General features: G+C 40.6%; 1 protein-coding gene across 2 annotated transcripts in view; it reads left to right on the top strand.

The window, feature by feature from the left end:
- The window catches only part of LOC122713501 (neuroligin-4, X-linked-like), a 284,705-nt gene that overhangs the window by 164,770 nt on the left and 99,679 nt on the right, over positions 1–20,256 (top strand). For both annotated transcript variants that reach the window (XM_043934039.1, XM_043934038.1), the window contains exons 5-8: positions 13,226–13,582; positions 16,711–17,020; positions 17,629–17,836; positions 19,251–19,505. In XM_043934039.1, coding sequence (XP_043789974.1) covers positions 13,226–13,582; positions 16,711–17,020; positions 17,629–17,836; positions 19,251–19,505 — 1,130 coding nt within the window. The remainder of the gene's footprint in view (positions 1–13,225; positions 13,583–16,710; positions 17,021–17,628; positions 17,837–19,250; positions 19,506–20,256) is intronic.

Below are 20,256 nucleotides of genomic sequence, written 5' to 3'. Positions count from 1 at the left end.
GTGTGTGTGTAAATAAAGAAACGAAGATTTATAAGAAATGGACACTTGTATTGGACAAAACGTTTAATCGGTTTGTCCAAGTTCAAAAGAAACTTGAAAAGAAAATTATATTCGAAAGAAATTTGTCCATTTTTACGTCACGTTGTCGTTTTAATTGAACCGATCGATATCGTATAACATAATATTCGCCATTGTCACAAAATATATACGTTTCCATACGGATCAGGATTAGTTTAATTAATATCTGCTCGTTATTGATCCTCGTTATACACAGAGAGAGGTTTCAGAGCCACTTTTATCCGACGACTTTTGCTGTTATCGTTACATTTACACGTTCGTTTCATCCTTGCTCGATCTCCTCTTAATGAATAATAAAACTTTGTGCACGTGTTTCGGATTAAAATAACGATTAATCGGAGGAGGAGAATACCAGAGCAAGGTTTTTTTCAATCTTTCGTGTCGCGTTGATCGATACAAATGAACAGGCAATAAATATTTTCTAAACTTTCTTTTTCTTTTTTTTTCTTTTTTTTTTTTTAGATTAGATTTCAGATGTTTCAAAGAAATACTTACTTACTTAATGTTTTCATTACTCGGAAATAAATAATAATTTTAATTATCTCCAAGTTCTCGTCAAAGGAAAAAGAAATAATGCATCGAAAGTTTGGGTTTGTTGACCAGCAAAACACTTTTGGCGATCTTTCACCGTGTGGAACGACGAGGGAGTAGCAGTTTCGCTTGTCTAGCCCGGCAGATATATAGCAGCTTCTGTTTGAAGTCACACTCGACAATCTTTCCGCCATAATTCCATTTTATCGTTGAGAGAGGACGCGAGGCAGGAAGAGAACAGTCGGGGTATCGTCCTGGTTGGCTAACAGGAGACTTCCACCGAACCTCTGTAAGCAAAGAATTGTCTGAAAGCTCAACAATGCTCGATCTTATCGTCCCCCTTTCCTATCGAGAGAACGACGAGACTAGAGAGAAGAACACTCGAGTGGTTTTCCTTTGGACAGAGCCGTTCGGTTTTCCTTTTTTAAGCACGATTGTTCTTACGCCATCGAGCATTGATTCCCCCCCCCCTCCCCTCCCCTCCCTTTTTTTAGCATTTTAAAAAACATACGCGTAAAAATTTCCAATAGTGTTTTAAGCGATGAAAATTGTTAAAAGCGTTTCCTCGATTTATTCCAATTTCCTTCGAGTTTCTTTTCCTTCTTTTTCGTGCGTGTTTCTTTTTTAATTTTAAATTAAATTTCTTAAATTCCCGTTCAAGCAATTAAAGTCTCTCTTCCGCTAACTAATATCGAGAGACGTTGAAATATATTGGGATGGAAGTCTGTCTCTTTGTTGAAATACAACAACACCGCCAATTCTGCATCGATCTTGACTAATTGACTTTGGAATAATCCAATAGTTCGCGGGTCGAGTGAAATCCAAAATCGATTTTGTGAAGTCGATTAGGAATTAATTAACAGCCCTGTGAACTATTCTCCATTGTGCTGTATATTTCAATGAATCATACCGCACCCTGATTTGCTTCCGGCAACTTTTCATAAATCATTCCTTCCCGTTTAATTGATAAACCTCAAACGAGATATAACCAACCGAGATATTATCCAACGGTATAGTATCACAATCGATAAAGCTGGAAATAAGGAGATAACGAATCGTCATTGTTGATTCTTGTCGAATAAACGTACTGTTCGAATTTTTATATATATATATATATATTTTCTCGAGGTTGACACGAAGGCGTCATTCATTTTACGGCAATGTAAAACGATAAGGAACACGGCCACCATTTTGCCTTCACGTTTACTTCACTACGTGACGCTTTTAGTTAAGACCTTGACGAGGTTAAGATCCCTATAAAACCAGCGGCAAGGTGGTTTTCCAAGCTCGGGTGGAAAGTGTGATTCGACCGTCCTCTTTCCTCCGCGTACTCCCTCTTCGTCGCTTCATCCCAAATTTCCTCCCTCCCCTCTTCTTTATTTCTTCTTTAAGGCGCGAAAGAAACGTCGAGTCTTTGAAACGGAGAGGCCAGAAGAAGAAGAAGAAGAAGAAGAAGGCTGATATTGCCTGGTGATTTACCGAAATTGCCGACAGTTTCAAAGTGAATTACTCTCGTACAATTCAATTTAGAATTTTCTTGCAATACAGATTAAAAATTATCGTTTAAAAATTTCGATTTTCTTGAAAATATATCCTTCTCTAATTTTACTATACCGTAAAAGTTGAATTATATTAATTATTTCGGAAAAATACAATTTCTCGAGCGTTTTACGAGTTAAGTCCTTTTTTTCACAAGTATTCTTGTCAACGATCTTGGAATCTTTTATTTTCACGCAGAGGATGCCCGCTTGACAACAGACGTAATCTCTTTTTACAATGCAATTTCGAGGCATGAAAAACTTTTATCTGGATTAAAAGGAATCCGTTTGCAAATAACCGAACCCGAAAGCCATAAAAATAACCAATCGAACCTGCATGGAAAGTCCATAACAGCGGGACAGCGAGAAACGCGACCACTCTGACCAAATAAAATTTAACAAACCGCCGACCCCGCGATAAATCGATATCCTCACCTTATCCTCTTTTTTTTTTTTCTTCTTTTTTTCCTTTTGTTTCTCCGCCCGCCCAAGTATTCTCCCTTCGAGGTGCAGCCTCGCGGTTTCACCACGCTGAAAGTCGGCTAATTGATTTATCGTCCGTGACGTTAACCGTGCCATATATTCGTATATCGCGTATATATATATATATACGCGTTGCACATTTATGAGAGAACTCTGTATCGATGCTCAAACGGTTATCGTGTAATCGAGCATAAAAACGTAACAAGCCGATGGAATCGAACTTGTGCTGGAATTACGACTGTTACGTGACGATCCCATAGGAGGTCTCGTTTCCAAGGGGAGGAAGATATAACCACAGACAATTTTAGATCCGTGAAAATGAAGACTTACCAGACTTCCCGGATTCGATTCTCAGCCATTATCCATTTTATATGCTATATATATATATATATATAGTTTTAATAGAAATGCTACAACGTTGATCACTTTGCTTGCAAAGAAATTTGTAAAGTTGGAAATCTTGCGATTAAAAAAAAAAAATATTAATATTCACGTTTCGTTAAACAACGAGAAAGAAACATTGTTCCACGGTTTTCAATGTAAAATAATAATTTGCTTAATAAGTTTCTTTTTCACAGTCGTAACATTTTCCCTTCTTTTTCTTATTTTCTTCGATAATATTATATCCCCGTGGAAAAGGATTATACGATATATATACAGGGAAAAAAAATCTTCTTTCATACTTCATCCCCCTGTCCCCGTGTATTCTTCAAAGTTAATCACCATATTCAATGTCAAACTGAAAGTCCAACGACATAATAGGGGGATCGGGGTCGCGTAGCACAAAAGAATCTTATTACTTAAGCCGCCATTATCTTAGCTCAGCTTGTCCCCTCAAGAAAAACCTTTCGTCTAACTCATTACTTATCGAACGCTCCTTTCCTCCCCGCGCCTTTCCTGTCAAAATCATTCAACGAACGGGAGAAAACGGAGAAAAGTGGCTTTCCGCGTTCTTATCTCAAACACTCTCGAACGACACGCTTCGCGGAAAAGCCACTTCCAATTAAAAGGCGCGTATATCCCACCCTCCCACATCCCCCACCACTTCGATCCCCCGCGTTGAAACGCGTTTAATCCACGGGGCGAATCGACAAGAAGGGACGTTCGAAGAGACGCTGAAAAGGCGAAGTCGCGGGCACGCCTCGAGCGGATTTAGGCCGACGCGGGACGGTTTAACGAGGGGAGAGAGGCGCACGTAGCGGTTGGGCGGATTCGGATTTAGGCAGCTGCGGCGTTCCACGCGCATAAGCCCGGACAAACCTGAGGTTTGGCACTCGGGACGTGCCCTGGCAATTCGATCGTCCATTCCCTTCCTTCCTTCCTTCCTTTCGTTCTCATTGTCGTCCCGAAACCAAACTTTCCAGAATCTTCTTGGATTTTCCCAAAACACCGCCAACAATGTTTCCCCTTCTCGAAGAATCTCGTGGATCGTGGACGGGATTGGAAGTATTCTAACGGGGGGAAAAAGATAGTGTTAACGGTAGAACGGTGAAAAGTATGAGATTTCGATTCGAGTAAGAGTGTTGTTGATAACGTGGTCAGTTTCGAATCTGAAATTTGGTAAATTAATTTTGAAAAGAAATTCAAAATTCAATTCAAGACGCGTTCTTCTTCCACGTTATTCGAGTTATCGAAATTTCGAATTGTAGAGAAAAATTTGTTCGAGTTTCCCCGGTAATCAGCTCGTTGTACGAAGTTGTACAACAAAGTATCAGGGAAATTATCGAAAGCGCGAGGGCTTTCAGCGGAGAGACACGGAGGGAGGGGAAGGGAGACAAAACAATTGACAACTGCCAGAGGGAGTGTTTCCCCGAGTTTGCGGGATAGATTCTGGTAACGGAAGCATTAGAAACAACGGACTAGTTAGATAGATTTGCGTGTAACCAGCTGCGACCTCTCACGTGTGTAAGCCTGAATCGAGACGTGGCTGAGATTGGGTACTTTGAGATTGTCTCAAACACGTGAATCCACTTCCACGAGATTATTCACGTTCTGAAAATTCGAGCTTCGTTGTCGAAAGATCGCGGATCGTCGGCCACGTATGGTAAATTTGCAAATTTCGCCGATATTTTTCACGCTTCGGGATGAATCCTTGAAATTATTCCACGTTCCGCGATTGTGATTGCGATAACTAAAAAGAGCTTGAAACCGAATAATTTTTAAAACGAGACGAGAAAGAAAAATTAACCATCACCAATAAGAAACGAGGAGAGGAGAGACGCGGAAAGACAAATAGATAGCGGAAGTGTAACGTGAATTTGTGCACCGGTAGCTTCAATTAAATTTCGAGCTATTCCAATATCCACCAGCGGCTGTTGGAAAGAAAGAAGAGAACGAGGAAGAGAGAGAGAGAGAGAGAGAGAAATAGAAATTCGCGTATGCAAAAGAAAATAAAGAAAACACGAGGAAACCGAAACAATTTAGCGAGGTAAACGGCCATTGGTTCCTGCCATTAAACGATTTTCGATTACACACGTACGTACGAATATGAGCCGGTGTTGGTGCATAACGGATGCATGTAATTACGAATCGAGCTTTACGACTTGCTTAACTTAAATTACGCGACCTCAATTAAGTGAGACCCATGCCTGGTCTCGTTGCCAAGTTTCACCCTTCTGGTGAACCGCACGGTTCAACCCCTGTATCAAAAACTGACCGTTTATAGCTCGCCTTTATTTCCCTTGAAATATTCGGGTCGAGGATCCACAATGCTTTAACGGAGGCTGAGTGAAAAGTAAATAGGAGTTGGAGATAGTTGACGAAACGATTATTACTATTAATTGGGAAGTTACACGCTCGCGCGTACTTACTTTTTTTCTTTTTTAAAATAATATCGTAATTTCTATCGTTTCTATCCGTTGGATAGAAGTTACGAATCGGTTTCGATTAATTCAGAAAGATCCAAATATTTCCATAAGATAGGATATAAGATCCGTGAGATAGGAAAGTGGTTAGTCGAGTACAGGATTTCCTTATCATATATTTCTATACGAACGAACAAGTTTAGATGGCAAAATATAATTCATACGTGTATTCCGATGTAACGAGTTTCGCAATCCTGTTCAAAATCTCAGCAATTATTCAAAATATACGTACTGTTATAATATACTTAAGATTTCATTAAATTTAATTGTAACTTGAAAACTTGAATATTTGCAATATTCGTAACCATCTCTCTCCTCGGTTCCTTCATTCTATTTATCTACGCCACGATCGTTTCCTTCCACTTGATCGGCCATTCCAACCTCCTCCTTTTCCCTCCCCCCAACCTTGTCTTCTTGTCAACGATTGTCCCCTTATTATCCCTCAATTAAGAAATTCGATCTCGAAATTTAACAGCCCATCCCTTATCCTCTCCCCAACGAGTCACGAGAGACCCGTGACTTTAAACCAAATATTGGCTTACCGCTTACTCCACCACCGCTCTAACGCTCAAACATTCTTCCCCTCGCCCGATAAAACTCTCAAACCCTCTCTCAAACCTTCCCGGGCAAAGGCCAATCCCAACTTTTGCGAACACCCATTTCACACGATTGCTCGAGCCAACCAATCCTAATCGAAACCGGTATCGTCAAAGAACAATCGCACTCGACTCCGCTTTCTCCTACTACCATTCGCCGTCGATTCCCCCCTGTCAACCATCATCGTCCGGATCCTCCTGTCCCGCAACAAAAACAGATTAATTTTAATCTTTAGGCCACGTTCCACGCGTTTCGAGCAAGCGTGCTCGACGCGAATCTCCGAGATGGGACGTGTAAGTACGTGTAACTCCGTGTACACAGAGTTTGGGGGGGGACAGAGTGCAGGAATTTAAACGGAGAAAGAGAGAGAGAGAGAGAGAGAGGTAGAGAGAGAGAGCGGGTCGCATCGATTCCGGCCAGCATCCAATCAAGGATAAGGACGCTGTAGAGACGGTGTATCTCGCCCGATTGCCACGGTACACAGAGACGTTGTTGTTGCAGTTTCATGCAAATAGGGAATTAGACTACCACCACACCGTATGGGAAACCTCTCCTTTCTTGTAAGGTTAACAATGCCGATTTTCAAAAGGGTCGGTAGGATTCGAGGGACGATTGACACATCTTTCCTTCTTTTCTCTTTTTTCTTTCTTTCTCTCTTTTTTTTTTTTTTTTTAGGATTGCGAAGTTTAGTTTTCAAAGAGATTCAGTTTCTCCGTTATTTAACAATGAACCGTCTTGATGCAGAGATTTACAGAGTCGAAATTAAATTTTCAAGCGATACACGGATTTAGGTTAACGTATTCGTTGTAAAATAATGTGTTTTACTAACACAACCCGTGAATATCGTATAATTATTGATTAATTCCGTGATATTACTCGAATATATATATATATATCGGCGAGGTATTATCTTGATGTGTAAATCTGTTACAAATATTATCAGACCGGTAGTAATCTATCCTGTATTATCCCACTTCTAATGAATTAACAATGCGCGATCCTCCGATGTTTATTTAGCTTTACCGGGAATATTTTAATCGGTCAACGATTCGAATCAAATAATCCAAATCCTGTATCGAATCCGATGATATTAAACCGTTGTACATAAAATAAAAAAAAATAAAAAAATAAAAAAAAAAGAAAAATTAACAACGGGGAGAGAAAGTTTTCCACGGAATTCGGTGGAATTCGTTTTTCGGGGGTTAGCATTTTTTCGAATCGGGGAGAACTTTCCACGATAAAAACTCGAAGTTTCTTCCGCTATGCAACTCTTTCGGGTTCCCCGTTACCATCCAATTGAACGTGATTTCGGAACACGTACGTGAATCAACGTACTTGGAAAGATTATATATAAAAAAAATAAAAATAAAATAAAATAAAACAAAGCAAACGAAATCGAAACGAAAGGGGAAGAAAGGGGAGAGAGGCGAGATCCTTTCGAATTATAATCGAGGCCTATACATACGTACACGGTGGAGAATAGTTAGGTAAAGTCGCAGCGCGGGGTACGCTCCAAGTTTTGCCTGATCCCCGCGCGAATGCATAGGCATAACGTAAATCCATGTTTACTATGCTAATACAGGCGAAGTTGCCGGTTGAAAGGACTCTGTGAAACGTCTCATCAAATATGCAACGCTACTTGCCTACGACCGGGCCAAAGAAGAGGAACTGGGAGAGAGAGAGAGAGAGAGAGAGAGAGAGAGAGAGAGAGAGAGAGGAAGGAGACAAATAGAGAGAGATGGAAAAAAAGGAGAAGAAACTCCACCGCTTTTGATGGAGTCCGTTGGACCGGAAGCATGAACGTTCCTGAACGTACCCTCGCAGCTACTTCAGTTAGCAAATTTCTTTAAGGCCGGAGAATATTTCTTTCCAACTCTTTCTCTCTCTCTCTCTCTCTTTCTCTGCTCCCCGCGGGTCTCGTTCCTGGCAGTTTATCCACTGAATGAAGAAGAAACCGGTTCGCTACCGGCGTATGTATTCGTGTTTCGAGTTTAAAAGGTTTAGCCGTGAGGAACGTGTTGGGCGTGTAAGTTAATTGCCCCGGGGGAAAGGTAAACCTTTCTATTCTGAGCTATTCTTCCAATTTCGGTGATTACGTTAACCGATTCGCGATCTCGCAATCTCGAATGGATTTAATCTGTTTGAATGAAAATGTGCGGCGATCAATCAAATTTTCTATCTCGACGCGTTCCTTTCTCTCTCTCTTTCTAGAGATTCCAATCGTACCGTGTTGTAAGCGGCGCTACAAAACTGAAGGAAAGATTTGTCCTATAATAAGAATCGCGCGTTTTTCTTATTTATCGAGATCGAATCACGTGGATGAACCGCAACTGGTAACTTTGCAACTGGTAATGCAGTTATCCATGGCTTGCCCGATTTTCAGATCGAATGTACCCGATACAATCCATCAGAATACAATCGGTTGCAATCGAGGATCGCCCGTTACCTTAGAAAAGCACAGCGCCGAAAATTGACGATTGTTGTGGAAAGACGGAGAGAAAGGAAAGAAACGGAAGGTGGAAAAGCGGATTTTTTGGGAAACGGGGTGGTAGGATCACGTGTGCGCAGACGAAGTGGAATCAAAGGCGGGCCTGTACGTATTTTCGAGGCCTGTGTTCATCGTCTGTGTGCCCACGTGGCCCGTGAAAACTGCTTTTAACTCGTCCCAGTTCACGAGACTCTTGCGAAAGGAAGAACGAAATCCAGAGGACGTCCGGCGTCCGGCGGCCGGAATCGAGCGAAACTCGGAATGGCTTTTTGCGGTTCCGTAGGTGGCAAGATGAAAGGCGAGTTATTTGTCTTTTGTCGGTGGACGACAAAGCCCGCTCCCCTCCTCCCTGCTCCTCGGCCCAGAACTCTCCTCCCCGGTTCTTCCTCTTATCCCCTCGAATCGAAAGGGGAATCCTCGCCCCCTTTTCCTCGGGGCTCGAGTCCCTTTGTGTAAAGGTTATCAACGAGGATCTATCTCCACGGCGGAGGGATCCACCATCCTTTAAGTATCTTACTTCCTGATAAGACGTTCGAGTTCGAGGCGGAGAAATTAAGACGTCGAGCGCCACGTTGAATACGACCGATAATTTTCTATCGCTCGGAGAAAGAAGGAGGAAGTAATAAGATTATATTTTTATATATTATTCCCTGCGAGCGAGGAGGAGGGGGGAATTTAGAAGGATTGGTCCGCCGTTTCCGATGCGGAACGTTCATTGATATAATTATTCGATAAATAATTGGATATCGAGTAATAAATAATTCAGCGATCGAAATCCAAGCGGAATGGATGCATTGAAATGCACGCGGTGGAGCAGACGCGCGCAGATTGCATTAATAAACTCGATGTTTGCAGGAGGAACACGTCGGCCATAGTCGAATCGCGAAACTCGGCTAAACGCCTCTTGGTAACTTCGCCTTTCACAACCAAGTACTTACTTGATTAAGATCCTGGGATAATTTCAGGAACGGTGGTGGAAATACGGGATTTGGGAGGAGGGAGGGAAAGAAGTTGCACGAGTTAAAGAGTTTAGCGCGAGTACGATGAGAAAGTAATGAAAGGAAAATCTGCTGGAAATGAAACTACGGCCGACAATTTCAAAATGTAAACAGTGCGGAGATGGAACGAGAATGTACGTCGTGGAGAATTGTTTTCTTATATTCCATAGCTTCCTTTTCCTTTTTTTCTTTTTTTTTTTTCTCTATATTCTTCGTAAAAATATTCCCTCCATGTTTCACGATCCAACTTAACATTAAAATTACTAGCGAATAAAAAATTAAAAAACTTCGTTTGAAAAATAACTATAATATAATATACTTACTTGTCCGATCAACGGTTGATCCCATCACTAACGTCGGATTATTCCATTTGCGCGACGAAAATATATGCTCGCCGACCACTTGTCCGACCAATAATTCGATTTCACCGGCAATACGAAAAGTAATTCCGTTTAAGGCCACGATAAATGGCCCCCAAATCCACCTCCCCCACCGCCGTCGATCTACCTATCAGGCTCGGTAACCTCCTCGAGGTAGCCGAGTAATCGCGTTTCCGCTCGAAGCAATGAAGAGGGGGAGGGGTCGCTACTTAAGCGCGGCAAGCAATTTAATTTCGCTGGAACAAAGTGGAGAGTGGATCGGGAGTGGGAGTGAACCGGCGCATTATTGCAGTGGCCGCAACACAATGCACCCACGGACCGCTTTTTCGACGCAGCCAACGCGTGCATCGCCGGGCTATTCGGGGCTAAACCGAGCGTCATCCCCTTTGAGCCGGGTCTCGCGAGAGTTGCCACGCGGTTTATTGCCTGACTGCGTGCCATTAAACGGCGGAATTCGGTTTGGGGAGGCGAGGAATCGGTATGCGACAGCTTTCCCCGTTAGAAAGACCTTGGGCAGAAGGTGAAGGTAGAGAGCGTAACGATGATGAGAGTGGAACAAAAGGTGTGCGATTGATCCGTTCCGACTGTTAAAAGGCGTGTTTAATGAGTCGAACGTGATTGGTAATGGAGGAGGGGATCGATGTTTTCTTAATTGATATTACGGTCCCCTGGGGACCGTAGGAAATTATCGGTGGAACGAACTCAAAATGCTTACCCCTTGCTGATAGCTATTCCAGTAGATTTTATTACGAGATCTCCGTCTAATTTTCTTTATCAAGATAGGTTCTTCCGTTAAGTTCTTCTTGTTTCGTTGATGTGTTATAACGGAGCATCGTGAATAGTGAATCTTAAGGATAATTAAAATTGAAAGAGGGGAAGAGGAAAGAGTTAGTTAAAAAGCGATAAAAGATGGAAATTCGCGTTTCTGGATCCGGATGCTTTTTCAGTTCAAGATTATATAATGATAATTTTATAAATATTCGTTTCATCCGGTTCTAATTAGTTTAATAAAACTGGGGTCGGTTCGATGAAAAATACATTGGCCGTGAAATGTACAAGTTCCGGGTGGTGGAGAAACCGAGACGAAATTAAAAATAGGAGAGCCTGAAATGAAAATCGTGACGTGGATTTTTCACGACAATTCATTCAACGCCCTAGATATAAACGTAAATATCGATCTTCGTGTCTTGAATATTTTAAACGACGCGTTTTGACATTTCTCTCGAAAATGAGCGGAAAGATAAAAATTTCGGAAGACGAAAATTTCGTTAAATCTTTGGATTGAAAGTGAAGCCGTCCACGGTTATTCAAGCGCTCGGAGCGACGAACTGTCCCCAGACTCTATATTTTCTGAAGCGCGAGGCGAAGCTTGAATCCCCTTTGCCAACCATCCCTCGTCCCTTCGCTGCAAGCCTCTGTTCAGCCTTGGCTGCAACTTTTCTATAGGAGCAGACACACGGTCAACATCGGTCTTTGTTTCGTCGAGGGTCGTTCACGTGCCGCTTTCTTTAACGCTTCCTTCCTTCCTTCCTTCCTTCCTTCGTTCCTCCTGGACGTTGATATTGTCGCTCGAATAGGGGTCGGTGTTCCACGATAGGAAATAGGCGAACTACTCAAATTCCTTCCTTTCTTCTCTTTTTCTGAAATCGATCGAGTATCGAGTGTTATTTAATCTCAAGTTCGCTTTATATTTCATATTTTACCCTGTTTACAATTCATCTTTTGTTTGTTGATGATATCATCTTGTGTATATACCGATAAAATATATCGACGGATAAAGTAAATACCGATGTAAAATAATTTACGATTCGAAAGAATACAGGTGGAATCTTATGATTGGCTCTCGTATCCACTCTCGTACCAATCTCCTCTCTTACGATTCACCACTTCACTTTATATATCTCAATATATTCCGTACAATTCGTATTTCGTTTATTGATAATCTTATGATGTATAACTTACGATGTAATTTCATTCACGATCCATAGGGATAATACATAGTCGGTTTTACGATTGATATCTTACCACTATCTGCTCCCTTGCGATTCATAGTCACCATACCATCGCTTGGTATAAACATCAGAAATGAAAAAAGCGTGATGATAAAAATTGCCATCGTTTACATTATTCATACTCGCGATCCAGAATAACAAAGCTCATCTTATTCGATACTACTTGTTTACGTTGCAACGTATAAATCCTTTCCGATTTACAAATATACGTGTATATATATATACACATACATATATACACGCATCGATCGATGTTTATTTTTTAGCGAAAAAGAAAATCGTGGAAAACGCAACAAATTTGCAATAACAATATTTTCCCGCAGACTTCCCGAAGCCCGACAACAATTCTTCCGACAGGTATCGATTCGACCAGCCATTTCCGCGCCATAGAGAAAAAAAAATCGACGCGAGAACGTCGAAATTTGAGGGGCGGCGTCCAATCGGAGGGCGCGCCCGTCCCCGCAAAACACCCAGCCTCTAATCAAAAAGCGTGACGGTTGAGCGCGGGTCAGCGCGTTTTCTCGTTACATTCCGTCGGCGAGGCGCGATTCGCGGCCGCGAAATCGACACGTGTCGCGGTGGTGGCTCGCTGCGCCTCGAGTGTCGCGGCTGTCACGCGGAACCACGCGACAATGGCGGAAGAAGCATTAGCGACCCGTCACATCCGCAACGTTCCCTCGCCAAGCTTAATTCTCCCAATGTCGCGTCTCTTCTTCTCTCTCTCTCTCGCTCTCCATATTCCCTCCACTTTTCTCCCTTCTCTTCTCTCGGACGTAAATCGGTGACAGAAGACATTCGTCTTCATATTCGTCCGGGAAAAATCGTCCATCGTCCTTCCACCTCCTTTCGTCGCGTCATTCCTCGCTCGAGGCTCTACCTTCGGACGAGAAACAGGAATTTGAACACGAATAGAGTATTCGCTCTGCAATTGTTTTCCTTTCGTTTGCCAAACATTGGCCGGCGACTAGCGAGTTTGTTGATACAACAAACTTGGAGCGAGTGTCGATTTTGTAAAAAAAAATAATAATAAAGAAAGGAAATAAATAAATAACTCGAAACATAGCGTAAATTGTAGAAACATAGGAGGAATATAAATTTGGAAAAAGCAGGGGGTACTTGAGAGGTACGAGGAGGTACTTTTTCGGGGGAGATTTAAAAAAAAGATCGTGGTTTACCCGGCTACTTTTCACCGAGGAGGAGGTTTTATTTTTTTTTTTATTCGAGAAGATGGTGAAAGAATACCTTTTTCTTCGCAGGGATGGCGGACAACAACGGTAGAAAGCATCCGGTGTTGCTGTACATCCACGGGGAGAGCTACGACTGGGGTAGCGGAAATCCGTACGATGGCAGCGTGCTGGCCAGCTACACCGACCAAGTAATCGTGACGATGAACTACCGGTTGGGCGTGCTCGGCTTTCTCAACGCCAACATGGCGCCCCAGACCAAGGCGAGGGTCGCGAATTACGGGCTGATGGATCAGATCGCGGCGCTCCAATGGGTCAACGAGCACATCGCCCTGTTTGGCGGCGATCCCAACAACGTGACGCTGATGGGCCAAGGGACTGGGGCCGCCTGTGTTCATTTTCTCGCCATCAGCCCGACCGTCGTGCGTGGTCAGTCGCTTTTTCCTTCCTTCCTCCCTCCCTCCTCGCGAGAAACTCGCCTAGGAGGCGTTACGCTTCATCTCTTCCCCAACTTTTTTTTCTTGTCAATTTTCTTTGTCATTTTTTTCTTCTTCGTTCTTTATTTTGGGAAAGAGTTTAATTGAGGAATGGTTTTTAGTTTGTGTTCGGTTGATGATAAAAATAGGTAGAACGATTAAAAATGCATTTCCTGCGCCGTTTACCTGTTACATTTAACTGTAACATAAGTAACGGTAAGTATTGTCGTGAAAATCTTCGTAGAAAATGGTTATTTGAATGGAATTTTAGTTACAAAGTTAGTAAAGAGTATCTGACAATCTTTGATTTGCGAAGGCAGAAAATTAATTGAAGACAGGAAGGTGGAAAATAAAAATTGGAAAATCTTAAAAGTCGATCAGATTAATTTTAATATCAATTTTCTGCTCGTCGGAAGGAATCGGATCCGGGAAGGAAACTCTCGAAAAGTCCATAGATCAACAGAAAATCAAACTCGCCAAGAATACGTTTAATTTCGTCATTTCTTTCTTTCTCGGCCTCGGGTTTGAAGTTTATTCGATCGACTGTGACTTTCGCCAAGTAATCTCGACGAATCTCGAGGAAGTTCGGCAAGTTTTTCGCGTAACACGATAAAAATCCGGTTCCGCATTCGACTAAGAGCCGCCGCCAACTATTTTTAGATCTCTTATAAAGTTCCACTCGGTTAGATTAAATTCTGCTCGTCCCCTCTGTTTCGTATCTTCTGTTCCGTTTCCCGGCCTGGGACAATTAACCTGGGATTGATAATAGTCGAGTCGTGTGCAGGAAAGAAAGAATCGTTATGCCATAAATAACGAGACGGCGACCGGTCGTCAAGACTCTTCTCTCTCAATGCAGAAATCCGATATTTCTCCGTGATTCCTTCGATCCGGAGTGGAACGAACCGCTAACGAGACTCTCGAGGAGAATTCAGAAGGAAACGAGCTTATGTGTATCGAGGTGATTTCTGATCGACGTCTCTCGAGATTCAATCTCTCGAAAATCGATTCTTCTTAATCGCCCGATTCCCGATAAATTAAAAAGGAAAACAGAGAATCGAATCATCGATTTGATATTCCTCTCGGGAAAGAAGTCTCGTTAGAAGGATTAATTTTCGAAACCACTATGATGATCTTATCGCTAGATCAGATACTGTATCCGTGAACCGAATGGAAACAGGATTAAATTCACTTCAAGGTCTTGGAAAAAAAAAAAAAGAAAGGATAAAGAAAAGAACGAGCGAATTATAAAAGTAAATTAAGAAGATGAGAGAAGAACGTAGAGAAGAATTCCGTGGAAGAGAAGGAATTATCCTCAAAACTTCTTGAAACTACAAAAGAAACTTTTTAGGGTGGGAGATATTTAAAAGGGGGTTAAAAGAAATCCAAAAGATATAGACGATTTCTTTTTGGTTGGACTTGGAAGACTAAACGAGAAATTGTGTTACAAAGGATAAACTGTAATAGGCAGAGAAACGAGAAAGAAGAATTCTCGGCATGGTACGCGCGTGAAATATCGTTCTTCTATCCCAATGGGTATCGCGATACGCTATTAGAAAATACTTTCCGCCTTTATGAGGCCGCGGAACGTACACGATCCACGCTCCATGTTTCTTTCCTTCGTTCGTTCCCTCTGCGCCCCCGTTCCTTTTCCAAAGAGCGTTCCCAGTCACGCTGGAATTTCTCGCTTAGCCTCGTCGATCCCGAAGCTTCGATATTGGCCGTACGTACACAGACGGGGCTTCCCTCGAAACGGAGGCCGCTCGAAATTGCTGGTATAAATCTGTCTTGATAAATGGTCGGTCGCGAGATGAGGCACCGGAAGACGTATTAATTGAGGAGACTTAACGAAAACAGCTTTGTTTCTTGCGATCGATGGACGTGGCTGCGCGCGCGATTTTCTAGCTTTTGAAATTCTTCAACTCGGCTCTGCCCGATTCCGCTTCTTGCCACTTTGTTTCGATTGGAACGAACGATCGATGGCGATCTCTTTGAACTCGTATCGTGGATATATTTTTCTTTCTTGTTCGCCCGAAACGAGGTCGAGGGCGAATAATAATAAAATTATACTCCAATTATTAATTAATTAATAGATCGAACCTTTTTGCAAAAAGTGTGTCGATAAAGTTGTACATGCTTGGAAATATATGAAGCTCGTAGAGAACTTGTTGCAACTTTAGTTATTCGATACAACAAATTAATTAGTTTGGAAAGTTTTCGTAGTTTTCCTCCTCGACGTGAAGTACTTTGATATTAATCACCCAAGTTCGATTCTTCGAAAGAGTTGGTCGTGTAGAAGAATTATTGAAGCAGGCTTATCGACATACTATGCAGCAGAAATTACGATGAAATTAGAAGGCGAAACTGGTGAAAAAAATTTCAAACATCGTCTAATTTCTTTTAAAGTATCTCGAAGTATCTTTATTTAGATCGAGTTTCCTCCATTTTGATCTTTTTATTTCTAAATTCGAACACAATGATCTCGTTTAAAGGGTTCGATAAATAGTTGTTTTCTTCGAATCTCTATTGAATAGAAGCTTTCGTATGTTTTCTATTTGAACTAACCGAGATCAAAGAATGTGACGGCTATATTATTACAAATTGATTTCTTTTCCTCTAAAAGGATAGATTTTCAAAGAGTAGACGCCATGGAAAAGCATCATTGGTTCTGTTGGCGAAAGAAAAATCAAAAATAAGTTTCTTCTCGAGAATTTTCTGGAACTCTACTTTCTATAGCTATAGTTAGAATATACTCGTTTAATGCATGTCTACGATCAACAAAGAAAACCGATATTTCTTTTATTTTCGATATTTCCCCTCGCAAAGATATAAAAAAAGACAAAAGACAAATAGAGAGAGAGAGAAACATGTATCCCATTTCCATTTAAAAATAAAACTAAAACAAAATATTCTTGCGTTTATATCAACATCTTTCTTGGAATATATAGGCTTAAAGATTAAATATTACTTTAAATAGACACTAAACTAGACTCTTTAACACCCTATACTTTTTTTCTCTTATAAAAAATTCCTCAGAGTTTTTCATTGTTAAATTCACGCACGTCAAATTCTTTTTGCAATTAGGTCTGTTCAAGAGGGCTATTCTATTATCAGGCAGCGCCCTCTCGTCGTGGGCAGTGGTCGAGGATCCTGTTTCTTACGCCTTAAAACTGGCCAAGGCGGTCAATTGCACGATTCCGAATGATTTGTTCAAGAACAACGAACTGATCGTCGATTGTCTTCGGGATCGAAGTTTGGAGGAATTGATGAAAGTCAATATCCAACCGCCGACATTTTTGAGCGCGTTTGGGCCCAGCGTAGATGGCGTGGTCATCAAGCCAGACTTTCAGAAAGATCTTTTGTCGTACATGGGTCCGGAATTCCAAGGATTCGGGTAAGCATCGATTATTTATTTCCTTATAACTTTCTTAATAAATAATATTTTTAATTTCTTTTAATTTTTTTTTGTAATATCATATTATCATCTATCATCTTCATCGTTTTCTTCAATCTGTTCCATCTCTGAACTATTCTCACCAAAGTATCGATAATATTCTTCGATCAAAAGAAGAAGTTGAATAATATCTTTATTTTTCAAGGCGATCTCTTCATTAAATTTTACAAACAAATACCCAACACAAATTGAATCCATCGTAGACGTAGTTCGTTCAGACGATTGTAAATGATCTGGATTTGTTATGCAAAGTCCATTAACACATTCGATCTCTGTTATCTCCACCGTGTATACTTTTTTTAAAAACGTTAGCCTAAATCGTACATCGACTCGGCAGCGTTACAACGATACTCATTATTTGATGAGGCATGAAATTTCTTATCGCTATCACCAGGCACGTAAACAATAATAGCGAAAATTTACGCGTTGAAGATGACTGTATATTATAGTTTCCATATGTTCACTTCTCTCTATCCCATTTCTTTATTTTTTTTTTTTTTTTTTTGTTAGAATAAAGTAAGGAAAGAAAGGAATTTGTTTTGTTTCAGGCCGCTGCCAAAGAAAGCGGAGCACGGTGCCCCGATCACGAGTAACAACAAATACGATTTACTGTTCGGCGTGACCACGAGCGAAGCGTTATGGAAATTCGCGGAGAAGGATGTACAGCAAGGGTTCGAGGGCGAAAGAAGAGACAGGATCATAAGAACATACGTGAGGAACGCGTACGTGTATCATCTGACGGAAATATTTTATACGGTAAGTGAATTTCCCCTTGAATTGAAACAATTTAAAAAAAAAAAAAAAAGAAGAAAATTAAGAGTATTAAGAGCAAAATTAAAATATCTCTTTCGATATAATAATAAAAAAGAAGAAATGTAAAAGTTACAAACTTGGAATGAATCTTGAATGAAATCTTTCGAAAGAAGTTCTTCGATCGCTTCCAAGGGACATCTTTCTTCAACTCTGTTTACTCTTAATATAACTTTCCTTGAATGATATTTTTCGTTTCTTTTCTTTGTCTCTCTCTCTCTCTCTCTCTCTCTCTCTCTTTTTCTCTCTCTTAATCTAATTATGTCATCATTCACTTGTTTCTCGATATCTCATCGGTTATGATTAAATATACGATCGCGTTAAAAAATACGAAACGATGACGGAAAACAGTGACGATAAATCGATCCACAGAAAAGGTAAACGTTTTGCACACGCGATTAAGCATTTAACAGGGGCGAATCGTTCATATTTCATAAATTTCGATAAGCCAATGATTCCAACGATTATTTCACGGCCGTTTGGCATGAGTTTTCATAATGCTCCCTGGGAATAATTTGTCGCCCCCACCCGGTTCGCGGTTTTGCTCCCTCCCCCTGAAAAATATATCTCGCATACGTGTCCGATTATTTGTAACCGTGGACCGTTATCTAAATGCCGATTTCGGTATCGAAAGATGGGAAACCGAATATTAACCAGGAAAATTCCAGCGTGTATCGATGCTTCGAATTTCAATAGTTTCGATGGAAATATTATACGTTTAGTGGGGAAAAATCGAACTCTTTTTTTTTTTTCTTTTCCTCCCCCCTTCCTCATTCGTTTTACAAATATCGAAAATATCGAGTAATAAAATTATTCGATTCGATTCGTTGTAAAATTCGAACGAAACTTTTTCAAAAATTTCGATGAACGTTCATACACGTGAAAATGAAAAGTGAAAAAATGAAATTGTATTGATATCACGGATGCATTTCGATACGTTCAATGCACGGAGAGTAAAAGAGAAAATAATATAATTCGAGGAAATACTTTCGGAATTAATTTAATCAAATATTTGACTCGATCAAAGCTCCAAAAAGTCCAAGCTTATTTAAAATACTTTTTACATTAAGATAGAATAATAATAATAATACTAATAACATACTAATGCATTTTTTAAAGATACTGCTATATGGAAAAAATTGTTCAATTTGTAAAAAAAATATCGAAAATTTTAATTTTTCGAATTCACGGAGTCTTGGACGAAAAAATTTTATTCCATTCTTTTTTTTCTTCTTCTTATCTTTTCATAAAGAAACCATCCTGTATTCGCTCGTACATTTTGTTCAGGCCAGGCCTTGAATATTCTTTTTTTCTTCATAACGTTTATCGTTTGATTGAATTATCGTTTTAATTGAACCAGGTGGTGAATGAATACACGGATTGGGAGCGGACAGTGCAGCATCCGGTGAACACGAAGGACGCCTGCGTCCAGGCGCTAAGCGACGCCCAATTTGTGGCGCCTTTGGTGCAGACTGGCGACCTCTTCACTCTAAGACACACGAAGAAACCGAATAATCCTCACATAGCACCGATTCCCGAAAGCGAGAAAGAACCACTGCCCAAAACGTATTTCTACGTGTTCGACTATCAGATGAAGGATGGGGATTATCCTCAGGTAAGTGGTCGTTTTCTTCTTCTTTGATATCCTAGAAGAATTAAGAAGAAATAAAAGAAACAAAAAAAGACGAAGCGTATTCGTATATAATCGAAAGAATTTCTTTATGATAGCATACGATACGATATTATTGAAATTGGTAATATGCATATTATTATTATTAGCCATTTAACGAAGTATTATAAAGCTCACGATTTTATGAGATAATTAGATTCGAAAACACATCTGCGCGCTCGAGCTTTTCCTCTCCGTGCCGTGAATAAATTAAACCCGTGGAATAGAATTAATAAATCGATCGGTATGGTAGAACTTTACTGTTCGGTGTTCCCATCTTTCGATCTATGCGCCGTATTCGATTAATTGTCACCGATCGATGCAATTAAAAGTTATTCGAAATATTTTCTCGTGAAGTGAAATAGCATTGTTTACATCTGTATATCTTGATTGACAGCGGCTATTTCATTGCGAGCGACACGTACATCGCAATCCAAAGCTACGTATATCTCATTTTGTTTGAAATTCGAAATTTTGTTTAAAATTCGAGTTCGAAAGCTTGTTAAATCGAACGCCGAGCGGAGCGTGCGATATTGTATTAACATTCGTCCATTTCGCAGGATGGAAAGTTACAAAGTTATTTTTTCGCGAGTATTTACGACGATCTAGAAATCATTGCAACGATGAAACTCCTCTTTTTTTTTTTTTGTTTCGCGATTAAAACAATTGAAAATATTTTTAACAAAATTAAATGAAA

The sequence above is a fragment of the Apis laboriosa genome, unplaced genomic scaffold (genome assembly GCF_014066325.1).
Source record: "Apis laboriosa isolate Shangri-la unplaced genomic scaffold, ASM1406632v1 scaffold23_cov150, whole genome shotgun sequence".
NCBI classification, from domain to species: domain Eukaryota; kingdom Metazoa; phylum Arthropoda; class Insecta; order Hymenoptera; family Apidae; genus Apis; species Apis laboriosa.
Note: the sequence above shows the minus strand (reverse complement) of the source record. Positions and strands in the feature narration are given on the sequence as shown.